Below are 17,376 nucleotides of genomic sequence, written 5' to 3'. Positions count from 1 at the left end.
GACTGCGAGTTGTCTTCCAAGTGGGGTATCAGTCTGGATCCTCCCAGCGGCAGTCAAGAGGTGCAGTGAGTTGGCCCACAGTCTCTCCAGAATCTGAGCTTGTCAGGTTTCGCCGTCCTGCCAGCAGGACGGGTGTGAAGAGCACTGTAATGATCTGATCTGTGTCCCTCGAGAACTGGCGTGGTCGGCACCTCGTCGTGGCCCCCTCCTCCGTGCCGCTGCCTGGCTTCCTCAGGCCGAGCCTGACCACCTTAGAGGCTGCCTCTTTGGCAAGGCTCGCAGTCCCACGGGGCCAGTCCTCTCGCTGCCCGTCAGTGTCTTGGCTGTTCTTGCCTTTGTATTTCTGTAAACGTTTACAATCAGCTTGCCAAGGTCCACAAAGTACTTGTTGGAACTTTACATGGCCAAACTTCTGAGGCCCTATATGCCTGAAAATACACTTATTAGCCCTCACATTTGAAGGACAATTTAGCTAGGTATAAAATTCGAGGTTCAAAGTTCCTCTCCCATTCAGTTCTTCAAACATTTGTCCACTGTCATCAACTGTGCTGTCACTGGGTGTCAATCTTGTTCTTGTTTCCTTCTAGAATAATCTGCTCCTTCTCTCTGGTAGTTCTTAGACTTTTCTTTCTAGGGAAAGAAAAGTCTAAGGGAAGGACGATCCCCAGAAAGCCCCAGGCACCCCCCAAGCACAACAGTTAATGCTCCTGATTTGGCATTTGCTCACCAAGCAACTCTCCAGGTCAGGGCCGCTCCTTCAAGCACGCAGGAGATGCTCCTGGAGGATTCCCAAGATTCCTGCCATCCTGGGAACTTGGAGTGAATGCGGAAGCTGGTCAAATTCTTCCTGTTTCCCCCAATTTCTCACCCCAGGAGGGCTTTTGGACTCTGCTGGCTTTATCCCCTTGACACCCATACAAGTGGGGGCAGAACTTAAACCTCTCTACTCTGTAATTTATCCTTCATATAGGAGGAGCCCATTGCCCCCCGCCCCAGGGTGCAGCCCCATCCTTGTCCCCCACCTTCGTTCAAAACAGCCTTCTCTTTGTTTTTATTTACTCGTGAGTGTGTTTGTGTGTGTGTGTGTGTGTGTGTGTGTCTGTCACGATAAACTCAGGATTCAGTGGAGACTTTGTAAAATGAGGCTACAGAGTGGTGCCCCAGGAAAACCCCCACTGCTGCATATAACTCTAGGCTTCGGGTCCCAGCTGCCCGAGCATGGCACAAATGCCAGTCACAGTCTCTGCAGGCTGGTGTCCCAAGTACAGAGAGTAAGGATTGCTGACGTGGGCTCACAGGTTCTAAACACCCCTGCACACTTCCATGTTCTGTAAGGTTACCATAAAATGTCTCTGGACAATTGTTATGTACAGTGTCTAAAATCCATATGGAATTGGAAGGGACCCGGAATAGCAAAGAACATCCTAAAAAAGTAGGAAGACTCACATACCCGTTTGTCAAAACTCAGTACAAAGCAATGGCAAGCAAGTCGCTGCCAGATACTGGCATGAGGATAGGCGCATACGTCAGTGGAATAGAACTAGGAGTCCAGAAATGAACCTATACGTGTGTGGCCAACTGATTTCAACAGGGCGCCAAGACCACTCAGCGGAGGAAAGAAGGGTCTTTCCAGCAAACGGTGCTGGCGCAGCTGGATATCCACGTGCAGAGGAATGAAGGCGGCCCCTGCCTCACACCATACACAGAACTAATTAAAAATGGATCAAAGACCTAAATGTAAGAGCTAAAACTATAAAATTCTTAGAAGAAAACATGGGTAAATCTGTATTACCTTGGATTTGACAAAGGACTTTTTAAAAATATTTATTTATTTACTTATTTTTGGCTGCATCAGGTCGTAGTTGTGGCATGCAGGATCTTTCGTTGTGGCACACAGGCTTCTCTCTAGTTGTGGCACGCAGGCTCGAGAGACCATGGGCTCAGTAGTTGTGGCGCATGGGCTTAACTGCCCCACAGCATGTGAGAGCTTAGTGCCCCAACCAGGGATCGAACCACGTCCCCTGGAAGGCAGATTCTTAACCACTGGACCACCAAGGAAGTCCCAAAGGATTTTTAGATATGGCACCAAAAGCAAGAGCAACAAAAGAAAAAACAGGTTAAGTTGGACTTCATCAAAATTTAAAACTTTCTGTGCTTCAAAAGACATCATCAAGGAAGTGAAAAGACAACACATAAAATGGGAGAAAATATTTGCAAATCATATATTTGAAAAGGAATCTGAATCTAAAATATATAAAGAACTCTTAAAGCTGAATAAGAGGAAGACAAATAACCCAATTAAGAAATAAGCAGGGCTTCCCTGGTGGCACAGTGGTTGAGAGTCCGCCTGCCGATGCAGGGGACGCGGGTTCGTGCCCCGGTCCGGGAAGATCCCACATGCCGCGGAGTGGCTGGGCCCATGGCCCATGGCCGCTGAGCCTGCGCGTCCGGAGCCTGTGCTCCGCAACGGGAGAGGCCACAGCAGTGAGAGGCCCGCGTACCGCAAAAAAAAAAAAAAAAAAAAAAAAAAAAGAAAGAAGGAAAGGATCTGAATAGACATTTCTCCAAGGAAGATATACAAATGGGAACAAGCCCATGAGAAGATGTTTGGTATCACTAGTCATCAGGGAAATGCTAATCAAAACCACAGTGAGATGCCTCTTCACATACACCAGGATGGCTAGAATGAAAAAGTCAGGATACCCACAAGCACTGATGAGGATGTGAAGAAACTGGAACCCTCCAACACTGCTGGTGGGAATGTAGAGTCGTGCAGCTGCTTCAGTTCCTCAAAGAATTAAATGTGGAGTTACCATGTGACCCAGCAATTCCACTCCTAGCTACACACCCAAGAGAAATGAAAACGTATGTCCACACAAGGACTTACACAGATGGCCACTGCAGCACTATTCACAATTGCCGAAAGGTGGAAACAGCTGATGAATGGATGAACAAATGTGTTATATTCAAAATTATTGGACCATAAAAAGGAATAAAGTACTGATAAATGCTACAACATAGATGAACCTTGAAAACATTATGCTAAGTGAGAGAAGCCAGTCATAAAGAACACATAATCTGATTCCATTCATGTGAAAGTCCAGAATAGGGAAACCTACAGTGATAGAAAGTAGATCAATGGTTGCTTCGGACTGGGGGTGGGGGGTGGAGGTATATGGGGTGAGAGCTAAAGGGCACTGGGTTTCTTTCTGAGGTGATAAGAACATTCTAAAATTGACCATGGGGATGGAGGCACATATCTGTGGCTATGCTAAAAATCTATACACTTCAAATGGCTGAATCGTATATAAAGTATATCTCAAAGCTGTTTCCAAAATGTAATGTGCAGAACAGTGTTTTGGTGTCTCTTTGTGTAGGAAAGTGGGGAAGGGAAATATGAATGTACATACCTATTTTCTTATATTTAAAAATAAATAAAACTAATAAAAATGATTAACTCTATAATTAAGCAGAGAACAAGAATGAAGTAAAGGGAATGGAGAGGGAGGACAGGTATCTCTGAATGTACCTTTATAGATGTGACTTTAGAAATAAGAAAATGTTTTTTTAAATGACACCAAAAAAGAAAGCAATGCCTAAAATTTGAAAACAAACTGAAATAAACTTATTAACCATGCCGATGGCATAACCACACAGGAAAAAAAAGGATCACTTCAAGTGATTTTTAAAACAGCATTCTGGGACTTCCCTGGTGGTCCAGTGGGTAAGACTCCACGCTCCCAATGCAGGGGGCCCAGGTTTGATCCCTGGTTGGGGAATTAGATCCCACATGCATGCCGCAGCTAAGAAGTCTGCATGCCGAAGCTAAGAAGTCTGCATGCCGCAACTAAGAAGTCCACGTGCAGCAACTAAAGATCCCATGTGCCGCAACTAAGACCTGGCGCAGCCAAAATAAATAAATAAAACAGCATTCTGACTATTAACATCTAGTGGGATATAATCTAAGGATTAAAAGAACTGCCAAGAAATTTTAAGCTGTACTCAGTGATCTTAATGTCATTTCCAAACTATTACATGTACATTGTGGGATAAAGAAAATAATTATGTTAATGCCACAAAGATTTTCAGCATGAAGTGATACAATATAAAAATCAAAGAAGTAAAACCCCGATTTTATTTAATTCTGTTCATTTGAACTGGAAATATTGGAATGAACTCATAATTTGTTCATTTTTATTTTTTAAATCTAATTTCCTAGTTCTGTCTCCTGAAAAGACCTGGAGCACTGACACCACAGTAACAGTGAGCCCCGTGATCAGCCAGACTGTGGACTCTGGATACCATTCTCCACTAAAAGGAACCAGGGGGGGAGTTCCCTGGTGGTCCAGTGGTTAGGACTCTATGCTCCCAATGCAGGGGGCCCGGGTTCGATCTCTGTTCAGGGAACTAGATCCCACATGCCACAACTAAAAAAAGATCCTGCATGCCACAACTAAAGATACTGCACACAGCAATGAAGATCCCGCGTGCCGCAACTAAGACCCAGAGCAGCCAAATAAATAAATAAATATTTTTTTAATAAATAAATATATAGACTGCGGTCTTCAGAGAAATGGCTGATTCCAAGGCTGAAGCAGAACATGGACAAAATAAGCCCAGGACATGGGAATTCCCTGGGAGTCCAGTGGTTAGAACTCCGCCCTTTCACTGCCAAAGGCCCGGGTTCAATCCCTGGTTGGGGAACTAAGATTCCACAAGCTGCATGGTACAGCCTAAAAAAAAAAAAAATCCTAGGACATACTTGTAAAAAAGCAAGCAGGCTTTCAAAAACAACTAGGATTGTGTCTAAAGGGCACAGGAGCCAACCTGAAGGGGCTCCCACTGGCCAAAGATGGGATAATTTGAGCTTGAAGAAAGCTAATGACAGCAACAAACTGAAACCCATCAAATATATACAAGTCCACAAGGTCATAACAATGGTAAGAAAGAAAGAACAACGTATTGGTCAACTTTAGAGCTTGCTGGGGGACCAACTCACTCTGCACGTGTACAAATAAAGGAAAAGAATGGAGCACTTACCTGGCCTTGCCTGTATGGACTGTATTTTAGGGTGACCAAGGGGTGGGTGAAGGAAAGCAGGTCTTCAGAGGGTACTCCCTAGCTAGTGGAGGCAGAGAAGTGACAGATCACATTAGACATGACCCTAGTAGAGATCAGGGATCTGTATGACTTCTCAAGCCATGAGGTGCAGAGCCTAAGAGAACTTTACTCTGGATTAATCAGGCTGCCAACACTGAACCAGTGATCGATCCTCACATCACGAAAACCAAATGCGGAGACCTCATATGTCTCCTGGTGTAGCCAAAGGGCACACAACCGCCTGTTGTGAAGCCAAAGCAAAGCAAAGACCATGTGAACCTGAATCCTATTAAGCCCCTTTCTCTTACTACCAGTTAACAGGAAACGTGGGGAGGGGGCACGTTAATGCCGTAAGTCAGACCCAGAGGATGGGAATTCCACGGGACAAATGACCTCATTTCTTCCATAAATACAGAGGGGAAGAAGGTTAAATTTATAGATTAAAAGAGACTTGAGATACATCAAACTAAGGCAATGTGAATCTTTATGAATCTGAATTAGATGGGACCAACTGTAAGTAACATTTTTAAAGATGATCAGGGAAATGTGAACACGGACTGCGGTTTCTTGTGATATTAAGGAACTACTGTTAACTTTGTAATAATAGTATTGTGCTTAAGTCTTTATGTATTAGATACTTGCTGACATATTTACAGGTGAAATGGTTTCTGTGAACTGCTTTGAAATTCTCCAACTAGAGAAAGAAAGGCAGATGGTAAGCTGGAAATAGATTAAACAAGATTGGCAAAATGTTAAACAACCTCCCCCCACGAGGCGGCTGCCGAGAAGGGGGGTAAGGGAAGGGCTGAATTAGATGTGGAGGGGTTACTGGAAGTGGTGGCGTATGCACGATTCTTATTCTTTTGTGTTTCTTAGTTTTTTAAGAGTTAAAAATGAAAACAGCTATCTTGCAAAGCTTAAAAAAAAAAAAAAAAAAGGACAGTGGACTGTAAGGGGGAGGGACAGGTCTGCCCCTCCCAGGCAGCACCACTGACCAACCTGCCTCTAGCTCCCAGAGTGCGGAAGGCAGACAGCGGCCCAAGGGGCACAGACGCCAGCACAGAGTGCTGCACAGAGGCTGCCTAGGGCTGGGACTTGGGGACACACAGGTGGCTCGGGGACAGGCACTGGAGGATGAGGAGGGCTCTCAAGGGTTGGCCTCTGTGTTCCAAGTAGAAGAAACCCTGTGCGGCGGGGCAAAGTCAGCAGAAACGTGGGGCAGGGGGCACAGGCCAGGGCAGAGCGGGGAGTCTCTCCCAAAGACGACCAGAGTGCAGCCATGATCTAAGCTGTGAGCCAAGGCTCCTCTGCCTTGTGACGGCTCAGCACCGAGAGCCCTCCCTCTCTCCCTCGAGGTAATGGGCTCAGGGCTGAGCACACTGAGGCCAGTCTTCTCACCTCTGCTCTCTGACCACCCCTAGGGCCCACTGATGTTGGGGACGGCAACCTGGGAATGCTATCAGGCCTTCCTGTGGGGCCCTGAGACTAACTGCTCGTGGCTGTTCACAGATGCCCCTGGGAACTGCTCAGAAAACCCCTGTCAGAACGGAGGCACCTGTGTGCCTGGTGAGGATGCCCACAGCTGTGACTGCACCCCGGGGTTCAAAGGCAGACACTGTGAGCTTGGTAAGTTTGGGGCCGCTCCCCTTGCCTGCTGGGGTCACTGGGGCTGGGGCCTGGCCTCTAGATGCTTGTGACGGCAGGCTCTGATGGGACCGCTGGCCCCAGGGTGGGTTTGCCACAAGGACCTCCAGCCATGAGATGCCAGGACAGGGGCCTGGCTACGGTGCCCCAGACCTCCAAGCGTCCAGGTAGGGAGGCTGGCAGGCAGTGAGCCGCCAGGCCTCCCACTGCCCCAAAGCGCCAGGGTGAAAGGTGCTGCCCAGATAACTGGGGGGTCTGGGACAGTCACAGGGACACAGCGACAGCCGCTCCGCAGGGAGAGGAGGGAGGAGGGGGCTCTTCTCGCCTGGGGACCAAACAAGGCGGTGCGAGGGAAAAGGGCCACGGGCCTGCCTCAGGCTTCTGGGCTGAGGACGAGAGGCTCATGGACAGAAGCTCCCACGCCAGCCACACAGCCCTGAGGCCTGCCAGACCCAGAGGCTCCGACCAGCCCTGAGGGAAACCCAGCCTGCAGGCTCCCAGGACCCCAACTCAGAGGAGCACCCACAGTCGCTGAGCAGCCCCGGGGACAGGGCCCCAGGCCAGGAAGTGGCAGGGGCGGAACCCCGGCCCACAGTGGCCGCAGGAAGAGGGAACCGTGGCCTTGAGCCCTGGTAAGCGGCGGCCCTCTTCCTCTGTACCAGCAGCCTGTAGAAAGGTGCCCCAGCCCTGCACACGGCTGTTCTCGGAGACAAGGTCCTTTCCGGTCTGGGAAGGAGGCGTCTGTCACCACGTGTAAGTCCCTCTCCTCCGCCCTCACCATGTCTGTAGCGTGTTCCCGACCCTGAAATGCTTCCACCCTGTCCTCACAGGCCCCTGAGGCCTAGTAGTCACAGCACGGAAAGGGCTTGCTTTGACCACCCACCCCCTCCGTGCGACAAATTAGGAAACTGAAGCAAAAGGGCTGAAAACCTTGCCTAAGGCTGTGCAGCTGGGAGCAGAGCCACATGAGGTCTAGAAGCAGGACCCCCTGCGCCTGCCCTCGGGCCTTGCTTCCCCACGCCCTGGAGTGGCATCAGCCTCCCTTCCCTGGATGGCAGGGCACGCGGAGACTCCAGGAAGTGCCACTCCTCAGCGCAGGAGACCTCGAGTCGTGGTTCTGCCGTGAGTTCCTGACACGGCCCTGGGCAAGGCACTCGTGCCTCAGTTTCCCCATCTGTAAGACGGGCTGAGGAGGGAGTCTGCCGAGCCCACCTCTTCGGACCTTTCTTGCTACCACTCTGGCTCCGTGGGTCATACTTACAACCTGCTTTGTCCACAAATACGGACGATCACCTCCCGTGTGCCAGGCGTGGTTCAGAACACTCGGCACACATCAGCGAGCCGAACGGGCCAAAGTCTTGCCCTGGGAGTCCTGACGTTCTAGCTGAGGGAGACACAGGACACAAGAAGCACGAGTTTGTCCTGCAGTGTTTTAAATGGTGGCAAGCGCTAAAGGAGGATGGAAGAAAGGAATACGCAGGGCCAGGAGAGCCAGGCCCGGGGGGCAGGAGGGGGCGGCAGCAGCATTCGGCAGGGTGTCGGGGAAGCCTCATGGAGAAGGTGACATGACCAGACATGGGCGGGCGGAGATATCTGAGGGAAGGATGGCCCAGTCAGAGTGCACCTGTTGCCAAGGCCCTGAAATCAGGAGCCTGCCTGCCCGTCTAAGGAGCAGCAAGGCCAGCAGGGCTGGAGCCGAGTGAGCGAGGGGGCGTGGAGGGCGGGCCTTGGAGACCCTTGGAAGGACCTGCATGTGTCCTCTGTGAAGTGGGGAGCTACTGAAGGACACTGAGCTGAAGTGACACCTGACGTGTTTAAAGATCACTGGGATGGGATGTAGGAAGGCAAGACAGAAGGCTAGACATGAGCCTGGACATGAAGCCAGCGTGACACGCAGCAGGGATACACCAGAGGCACTGAGCTGCACTGGGACTTGGGAACCCAGGTTTACAGGCCCCTGAATTTGGACTTTGTGGAATGGCACTCTGGAGCCCCTGCACCTGCGTCTTCCGACTGTGTTAGTTACACCAGTGCCTGGGGCGACCACCAAGTACCTGACTGGGAGAGCCCTGCACTTGCCCATAGCTTTCCACCCAGTGCTTTCAACCTATTGTATCTGAAAGGGACTTCCTTGTATTTAGCATTTGCGAGGGGCTTGCCATGCAACCAGTCTGACATCTCTGGTTTTTATTGGAGTGTTTAGACCGTTTACATGTTAACAAAATGACTGAAGTGACTGGGTTGAAATCTAACATACTGTTTTCTATCTGTCCCACCTTATCTTTGTCACTTTCTCTTTCCCTGCCTACTTCTGGATTATTTTTTAGGATTCTGTTTTACCTGTACCGTTGGCTCACTGATATACTTCTTTGGTTTATTTTCTTTAGTGGCTGCTCTGGGATTTAAAATATGCGTCTTCAACTGATCACAATATACCTTGAATTACAACACAACTTCAGTATCATAGAAGACACGCAACAGCAAGCTTCTACTTCCCCTGTCACTGCCAGACGTTTTACTTCCACATATGCCATGAACCACAGTGTGTTACTTTTGCTCTCAACAATCATCTTTTTTAAAAATGTTGAGAGTATAAAGTCTTTTGTAGTGACTTACACATCTACCGTTTCCAGCGCTCTGCATGCCTTCGTGCAGGTCTAAGATTCCATCTGGTACCATTTACCTTTGGCCTAAAGAGCTCACTGGAACATTTCCTATAGGGCAGGCCTGCTGGTGGTGAATTCTCTTAGCTTCTGTTTGTCTGAAAAGGCTTTTATTTCACCTTCATTTTCAAAAGACACATTTGCTGAACACAGAAGTTTTGGTTGATAATTGTGTTTTTTTCAAATTTCAGCACTTCAAAGAGGTCCTTCCTTTGTCTTCTGGCTTGCTTGTTTCAGATGGGAAAACTTCAGTCACCCTTATTCTTGTTCCTCTATATGTAACGTGGTCCCCATCACCTGTGGCTTGCTTTTACGTTTTCTCTTTATTACTGTTTTTTTGGGAAATTTAATTATGATGTGCTTTGGTAGGTTATGTACATGTGTTTTTACTCTCTGGAGTTAAGCTTCACCTCTGTGGTTTTAGCTTTCATCAAATTTGGAAAATTTTAGCCATTACTTCTTCAAACACTTTTTCTATGCATCCATTTCTCTCCTTCTTCTGGGACTCCAATTAAACATGTATTAGACTGATATTGTCCCACAGGTCACTGAGGCTCTTTTCCTTTTTTTCACTCCTTTTTCTCTTTACTTTGTTTTGGACAGATTCTACTGCCATGCCTTCAATTTCACTGATCTTTTCTTCTGCAGTGTCTAACCTACCATTAATCCCATTCAGCAAAATTTTCATTTCAGATATTGTGATTTTTTGTTTGTTTTGTTTTGCTTTGGCTGTGTTGGGTCTTTGTTGTTGCACACAGGCTATCTCTAGTTGCGGCGAGCAGGGCTACTCTTTGTTGCGGTGCACAGGCTTCTCACTGCGGTGGCTTCTCTTGTCGCGGAGCATGGGCTCTAGGTGTGCAGGCTTCAGTAGTTGTGGCTCGTGGGCTCTAGAGCACAGGCTCAGTAGTTGTGGCACATGGGCTTAGCTACTCCACAGCATGTGGGATCTTCCCAGACCAGGGATTGAACCTGTGTCCCCTGCATTGGCAGGCGGATTCTTAACCACGTGCCACCAGGGAAGTCCCAGATATTGTGTTTTATCATCTCCAGAAGTTCCATCTAGTTCTTTCTTTGAGCCTCCACTTCTCTCATTATGTTTATATTTTCCTTTACATCACTGAACGTGTACAGCAAATTTATAACAGATGTCTGCTATTTCAGTCATTGCTCTCATTTCTGGGTGTTTTTCTATTCAACTTTTTTTCCTGTTGATGGGTCACATTTTCTTGACTCTTTGTATGACTGATACTCTTGTAATTTTTTTGTTGGGATGTTAGACATTATAAACTTTATGGTACAGACTGTTGGAATTTTTTTTTTGGCATTCTTTTCAAGAATGTTTTTATTTTTAATTTTTTTATTGAAGTAAAGTTGATTTACAAAACTGCACTAGTTTCACGTGCACAGCATAGTGGTTCAGTTTTCTGGGTTTTTTGGTTTGGTTTTTTGTTTTGCAGATTATATTCCACTACAGGTTATTACAAGATATTGGGTATAATTTCCTGCGCTATACAGTAAATCCCTGTTGCTTAACTATTTTATGTATAGTAGTTTGTATCTGTTAATCCCATACTCCTAATTTATCCCTGCCCCTGCCACCTCTCCCCTTTGGTAACCGTAAGTTTTCTATGTCTGTGAGTCTGTTTCTATTTGGTATATAGATCCATTTGTATTATTTTTTACATTCCACATATAAATGATATCATATAGTATTTGTCTTTCTCTCACACTTCACTAAGGATAATATTCCCTAGGTCCATCCATGTTGCTGCAAATGGGAATATTTCATTCTTTTTATGGCTGAGTAATATTCCATTGTATATGTGTACCACAACCTCTTAAGCCAATCATCTGTCGATGGGCACTTGGGTTGTTTCCAAGTCTTGGCTATTATAAATAGTGCTGCTATGAACATTGGGGTGCATGTATCTTTTTGAATTATGTTTTCCTTTTTTCTGGATATATACCCAGGAGTGGGATTGCTAGATCACATGGTAACTCTATTTTTAGTATTTTAAGGAACCTCCATACTGTTTTCCAAAGTGGCTGCACCAATTTACATTCCCACCAACAGTGTATGAAGGTTCCCTTTTTTCCAAACCCTCTCCAGCATTTATTATTTGTAGACGTTTTGATGATAGCAATTCTGATTGGTGTGAGGTGATACCTCATTGTGGTTCTGATTTGCATTTCTCTAATAATTAGTGATGTTGAGCATGTTTTCACGTGCCTGTTAGCCATCCGTATGTCCTCTTTGGGAAAATGTTTATTTATGTCTTCTGCCCATTTTTAGATTGGGTTGTTTTTTTGTTGTTGAGTTGTATGAGCTGTTTTTATGTTTTGGAAATTAAGCCCTTGTTGGTCACATTGTTTGCAAATATTTTCTCCCATTCCGTAGGTTGTCTTTTTGTTTTGTTGATAAGTTTCCTTTGCTGTGCAAAAGGTTTTAAGTTTGACTAGGTCCCATTTGTTTATTTTTGCTTTTATTTCTTTTGCCTTGGGAGACTGATCTAAGAAAATACTGCTACAGGGGCTTCCCTGGTGGCGCAGCGGTTGAGAGTCCGCCTGCCGATGCAGGGGATACGGGTTCGTGCCCCAGTCCGGGAAGATCCCACATGCTGCGGAGCAGCTGGGCCCATGAGCCATGGCCGCTGAGCCTGCACGTCTGGAGCCTGTGCTCCGCAATGGGAGAGGCCACAACAGTGAGAGGCCCGCGTACAGCAAAAAAAAAAAAAAAGAAAGAAAATACTCCTACAATTTATGTGAAAGATCATTTTGCCTATGTCCTCTTCTAGGGGTTTTATGGCGTCACATCTTATGTTTACGTCTTTAGACCTTTCTGAGTTTATTTTTGTATGTGGTGTGAGGGAATGTTCTAATTTCACCGATTTACATGTAACTGTCCAGCTTTCCCAACACCACTTGTTAAAGAGACTGTCTTTTCGCCATTGGATATTCTTGCCTCCTTTTTCATAGACTAACTGACCATAGGTGTATGGGTTTATTTCTGGGCTCTCTATTCTGTTCCATTGATCTGTATGTCTGTTTTTCTGCCAATACTACACTGTTTCGATTACCATAGTTTTGTAGTACAGTTTGAAGTCTAGAAGGGTTATACCTCCAGCTTTGTTCATTTTTCTCAGGATTGCTTGGCAATCTGTGGTCTTTTGTGGTTCCATATAAACTTCAGGACTATTTGTTCTAGTTCTGTGACAAATGTCATAGCTGTGTTGATAAGGATTGCATTAAATCTGTAGATTGCTTTGGATAGTATAGCCATTTTAATAATATTAATTCTTCCGATCCAAGAGCACGGGATATCTTTCCATGTCTTTGAATCATCTTCAGTTCCCTTAATGTTTTAGTTTTCAGCATATAGGTATTTCACCTCCTTGGTTAAGTTTATTCCTAGGGCTTTCTAAAAACGTGACTTTAAGCAGGATTTTTTTTTTTTTTACTTTCTGATGTTTCATTATTAGTGTAGAGAAGTGCAACGGACTTCTGTATATTAATCTTGCATCCTGCTACCTTGCTGTATGTATTTACCAGTTCTGACAGTTTGTGTGTGGCGACTTCAGTGCTCTCTAGTGTCACGCCATCTGCAAATAGTGACAGTTTTACCTCCTCCCCTCCGGTTTAGATACCTTTTACTGCTGCTTCTCATCTGACTGCTGTGCCTAGGATTTCCAGTACTACGTTGAATAGAAGTGGTGAGAGTGGGCATCCTTGTCCTGTTCCTTTGTTTGACTTTTGGCTTTTGGTTTTTTGCAAGGCAGTTTAGATGGATCCTTTTGAGGCCTGTTTTAGGGTGGCTTTAGCATAGCCTTTATTCTGGGGTTAATTATGCCCCACTTTTAAGGCAAGGCCTTTCTGGGGTTTCTATTGCTCTGGAACAGCCTATTAACCAAGATCTCCCCACTCTGGCTCTGGGAACTGTCCAGCTCCTCAGTAGTTCCTTGCTGCCCGTCTTTGCTCACCCGATGCACACACAGCTTAATCTTCAAGGGGCCCGCCCCTCCAGGTTTCTGGAGCTCTTCCTCTGCACAGCTCCGTCCTCTCCGTGCTCTGACCCTCTGCCTCCCCACCTCCAATCTCTGTTTCGCCCACTCAGTGTAACCACTGCTTGGATTCTCCCTAACCCACAACACAGTCCGAAAAGTGCCTCCAGGCCGAATTCCAGGACCATCCCAGAGCTCAGCTTGCTCCCCTTCTCTCTGGGTTACTGTTTTGCACGGTCTTTTTTCTAACATCTGAAAAGACTTACTTCCTGGATCTTGACCAGTTGTTCACATGGGGAAGTTAATTCCAGATCCTCTTACTGCCTGATGGCTGGCAATGGAAGTCTTAGCTAAGGCTTTAGACCCTAAGGACTCTCCTAGACTAAGCTCATGAGTTTTACCCATTGAACTCCCTGCATCTCTTTCAAACAGCTCCGATGTTTAAAAAGCTTTACCAAGAGTCAAACACTTTCTCATTCGTTATTCTCTACAAACATGTGACAGAGGCAGTATAAGCAATTCCCATCTCATACAAAACAGAGGCTTCAGTTCCAGAGACGTGCTCAGAGTACACTAGTTAGTAAGTGGGAGGCAGGGCTGGGAGCCAGGTCTCCTGTTCCACACCGCCCGTGTCTAATGCCTGCATCTCCAAGGCTTCTCAAACTTCTCCATCAACTGCCCATAAGAGTGCAGTCACATTGTCTCAAGGCTTCGGAGCCAAGTAGCCTGTCTCAAGCAAGACATGTCTTTGAAATAGCACATTTTTAAAAAAATATTTACTTTTTGGCTGCATTGGGTCTTAGTTGGGGCACTCGGGATCTTTCGTTGTGGCGGGCGGGCTCTTCATTGCAGTGCGTAGGCTTTTTTCCAGTTGTGCATGGGCTGGCGCGCGGGCTCGCCAGTCATAGCGCGTGGGCTCCAAAATGCATGGGCTCTGTAGTTGCAGAGCGCGGGCTCAGCTGCCCTGCAGCATGTGGGATCTTAGTTCCCCAATCAGGGATCGAACCGGAGTCCCCTGCGTTGCAAGACGGATTCTTAACCACTGAACCACCAGGAAAGTCCCAGCACACTTTATCTCTTACTATATATCACTTTGTCAACACTCATCATAATGTACACTTAAAATGAGTGTATCTTATTTTACATAAATCATACCTTGATAAAGTCATTTTTTTCAATTACATGATTTTTATGTTGGACATTTTAATACATCCACAGGAGGTAAAGTTTTATCAGGAGAATAATAGCCTTTCCTCAGACACCTGTACAGCTACCTGTAGGTTTGTGTAGCCTAGGTGAAGGGGCTGGGCAACATTCTGCTCAGTTTCCGGCTTCACTGAGCTTTCCTGTGATGCAGGTATAAAAGAGTCTACAAAGTGCATCCCGACACCTGTTTCAAAGAGAGCTGTGAGAGCACGCGTGCCAGGACCCCAGACAGGTGCGTCCCAGGGAGGAGGCCCGTGCTGTGCCCTGCAGGTGGCCACAGGGTAACAGGGCCAGGGTGGCCCTGGTGACTGGGGCTGTGGGATGCCACAGGCCCATGGCTGAGCCAGGTTGCCAAGATGTGCAGCCCGGCTATGCTAAGGAACTGTGTGCCCACATGTGTACATGTGAGCGCACACAGATGGGTACAGCTGGGCATGGTGGATGCTGGTAGGGGTCACAGAGTGGGTGCTGGGGAGGTTACATGGTGGGTGCTGGGAAGGTCACAGGGCAGGTGCTGGAGGGAGGTTTAGTGGTGGTGCTGGGGGGGGTCACTCTGGTTATGCACGTTCACACAGTATCTGGCACTAGTATTGGGAAGTGTTACTGACAGGTCCAATTATATAAATACAGTAAATCTCTATTTACTTTTTATTCACTCTCACCCAGGTTCTTTCCCCAAAGGGCTCAAGGTAGTCACAGATTATTATATAATGCACTGCCTGAGTACAGACAGCAGAGTCCAAACCTCTGTCACATTCTCCATAGACCAGTCACCACATGCACTAGGTCTTGCGTTTCTGAGTCAAGGAAAAACCCACCCTGCCTTACCCAAGCGCATCACCTGTCTCCCATCACCCATCCTCCACACTCCCTCGCACTCTCCATGACTCACACCCAGCCAGGCAGCCTTCCTCATCACTCCACGACTCCCACCCCAAGCCAGGTGGGCACACACAGACTCAAACGTTCATCCCTGTGTCAGTGTCTCACTACCACACTCCCCAAACTGGAACACATGTGACCTACAGACAAGACAGGATCACAGCAGGCAGCCTGGGCCGAGGAAGCTGCAGAGTTACAGGGACACAGGTTTCTTTTTAATAAACCGCATTTCTCTAATTATTTCAGGAAACAAAGTAACAGTCCTACACTGAAGAAATCTTAAGGTACGTTCCCACAGCCAGCAGAGCTGCTGGGAAGTCTGAGGGACATCGCCCCAGCACGCGGCCCTCAGGAGAGCTGCTGTCTCCTTGTGGAGCCCTGAGAAGAAAGCTCAGTGTGTGCTCTGTGTCATAAACTCAGACCAGAAGGTTTCAGAACTTCCTAAGGGGGTTAAAATGGGTGAGAAAAATAATACTTAAGGAAGGCCTCCCAATAGACATAAACTTGGTCTGATACATCGAGTCCCACTCTATCTCAACGGGCAGAGAAACCCCTTCCCCAGTCATCAGCAATGGCAATGGAGGGGGCGGGTGAGCTCTTAGAGGGAGGTGGGACTGACAGGGGCTGCTGGGAGGGCAGGCGAGGGGGGACAGTGGGAGGGGCCTGGGATGCCAGAAGGCAGAGGAATTCTAGGAGCGCTTTCCAGACCCTAAATGGCAGTCCACTGAGAAAGGGTGTGCGGCCTTGATCACGTAACTCTGGGTAAGTCCTGAGACTCCCTCACTGGGAGAGTGCCAACGAACACAGGCCTCCTGAGCATTCAGAAACCCTGAAACGGAAGAAGCTTTCTAGCGCTATTCCTGCTTAATCCAGCATTTCCCAGCCTCTGTGGCAAGTCAGCCCATGTGACTCCCACCCCCTCACACGCACACTCTGTGGAAACCTTCACGATAATTTGGAAGATACTAGGCTAAGCCACAGAGACCCATCCACAGCCCGACACAATTTCTTATCAACGTGACGCACTGGGAATGAAAGAGGGATTCTGGCTGACCCAGGACAGCTCACCACTCGAGCTCCATAAAGGAGCCTAGAAGCCCATCTTCCTGGTGGTGTAGGAGAGGAGTGAGACTCCTGGGTACCAAGCAGCTTCACAAACAGGCTACATTTTTTTATATGGCTGAGGAGATGAAGAAGAAATGTTACTCAGAGACCTTTATAAACAACCAGAAGCAAAAGAGCTTCGCAGGTATAGGCTGACACTAAAGCAGAATGTTCACCAACCAAGCAGGGAAAGCAGAGGCTGGGACCCACAGGCTGGGCAGCGGCACGTGAGCGAGAACGTGTGACCTCAGGCGTTCAGTTCCCATCAAAAGTCTCTGCGTTCAGGTCCCACCTACTCAAAGGCATCACTCCCCACCCCCCACCACCACGTACCCAAAACATGCACTCCAAGGCTTGCAAGCAATTCACCACCCACAGATATAACTGGGGTGTGAAACATTTATATTGCAATAAGTCATCTGAAAGATTATATATATATATATATATATATATGTGTTTTTTTTTTTTTTTTTTTTTTTTTTTTGCGGTACACGGGCCTCTCACCGCTCTTGCCTCTCCCGTTGCGGAGCACAGGCTCTGGACGCACAGGCTCAGCGGCCATGGCTCATGGACCCAGCCGCTCCGTGGCATGTGGGATCCTCCCGGACCAGGGCACGATCCCGTGTCCCCTGCATCAGCAGGCGGACTCTCAACCACTGCGCCACCAGGGAAGCCCAATATATATATTTTTAAACTCATTCAATGAATCCATTTCTATAAAAACACATCAGAAACCCTCAACTGTTAAATTATCAAATACTGGCTTTTAGGATACCCAT

The 17,376-nt window shown here is 47.3% G+C and overlaps 2 protein-coding genes across 17 annotated transcripts in view; one reads left to right on the top strand and one right to left on the bottom strand.

The window, feature by feature from the left end:
* SNED1 (sushi, nidogen and EGF like domains 1) overlaps positions 1–17,376 on the top strand; it is a 97,746-nt gene that overhangs the window by 68,987 nt on the left and 11,383 nt on the right. For 7 of the 16 annotated variants that reach the window (XM_060151640.1, XM_060151634.1, XM_060151633.1 and 4 more), the window contains 3 exons: positions 6,610–6,726; positions 7,407–7,497; positions 14,763–15,061. In XM_060151640.1, the coding sequence (XP_060007623.1) occupies positions 6,610–6,726; positions 7,407–7,497; positions 14,763–14,919 (365 nt within the window). In that variant the 3' untranslated portion in view covers positions 14,920–15,061. Of the gene's footprint in view, positions 1–6,609; positions 6,727–7,406; positions 7,498–14,762; positions 15,062–15,739; positions 15,778–17,376 lie in introns of those variants that run through there. The other 9 variants (XR_009540990.1, XM_060151631.1, XM_060151630.1 and 6 more) reach the window with 6 other exon arrangements.
* Positions 1–17,376, bottom strand: part of MTERF4 (mitochondrial transcription termination factor 4) — a 49,514-nt gene that overhangs the window by 22,521 nt on the left and 9,617 nt on the right. The window lies entirely within an intron of this gene.

This window comes from Lagenorhynchus albirostris, chromosome 6, assembly GCF_949774975.1.
Source record: "Lagenorhynchus albirostris chromosome 6, mLagAlb1.1, whole genome shotgun sequence".
Classification (NCBI taxonomy): Eukaryota; Metazoa; Chordata; class Mammalia; order Artiodactyla; family Delphinidae; genus Lagenorhynchus; species Lagenorhynchus albirostris.
The sequence above is the reverse complement of the archived record's forward strand: the minus strand, read 5'-3'. Positions and strand labels throughout refer to the sequence as shown.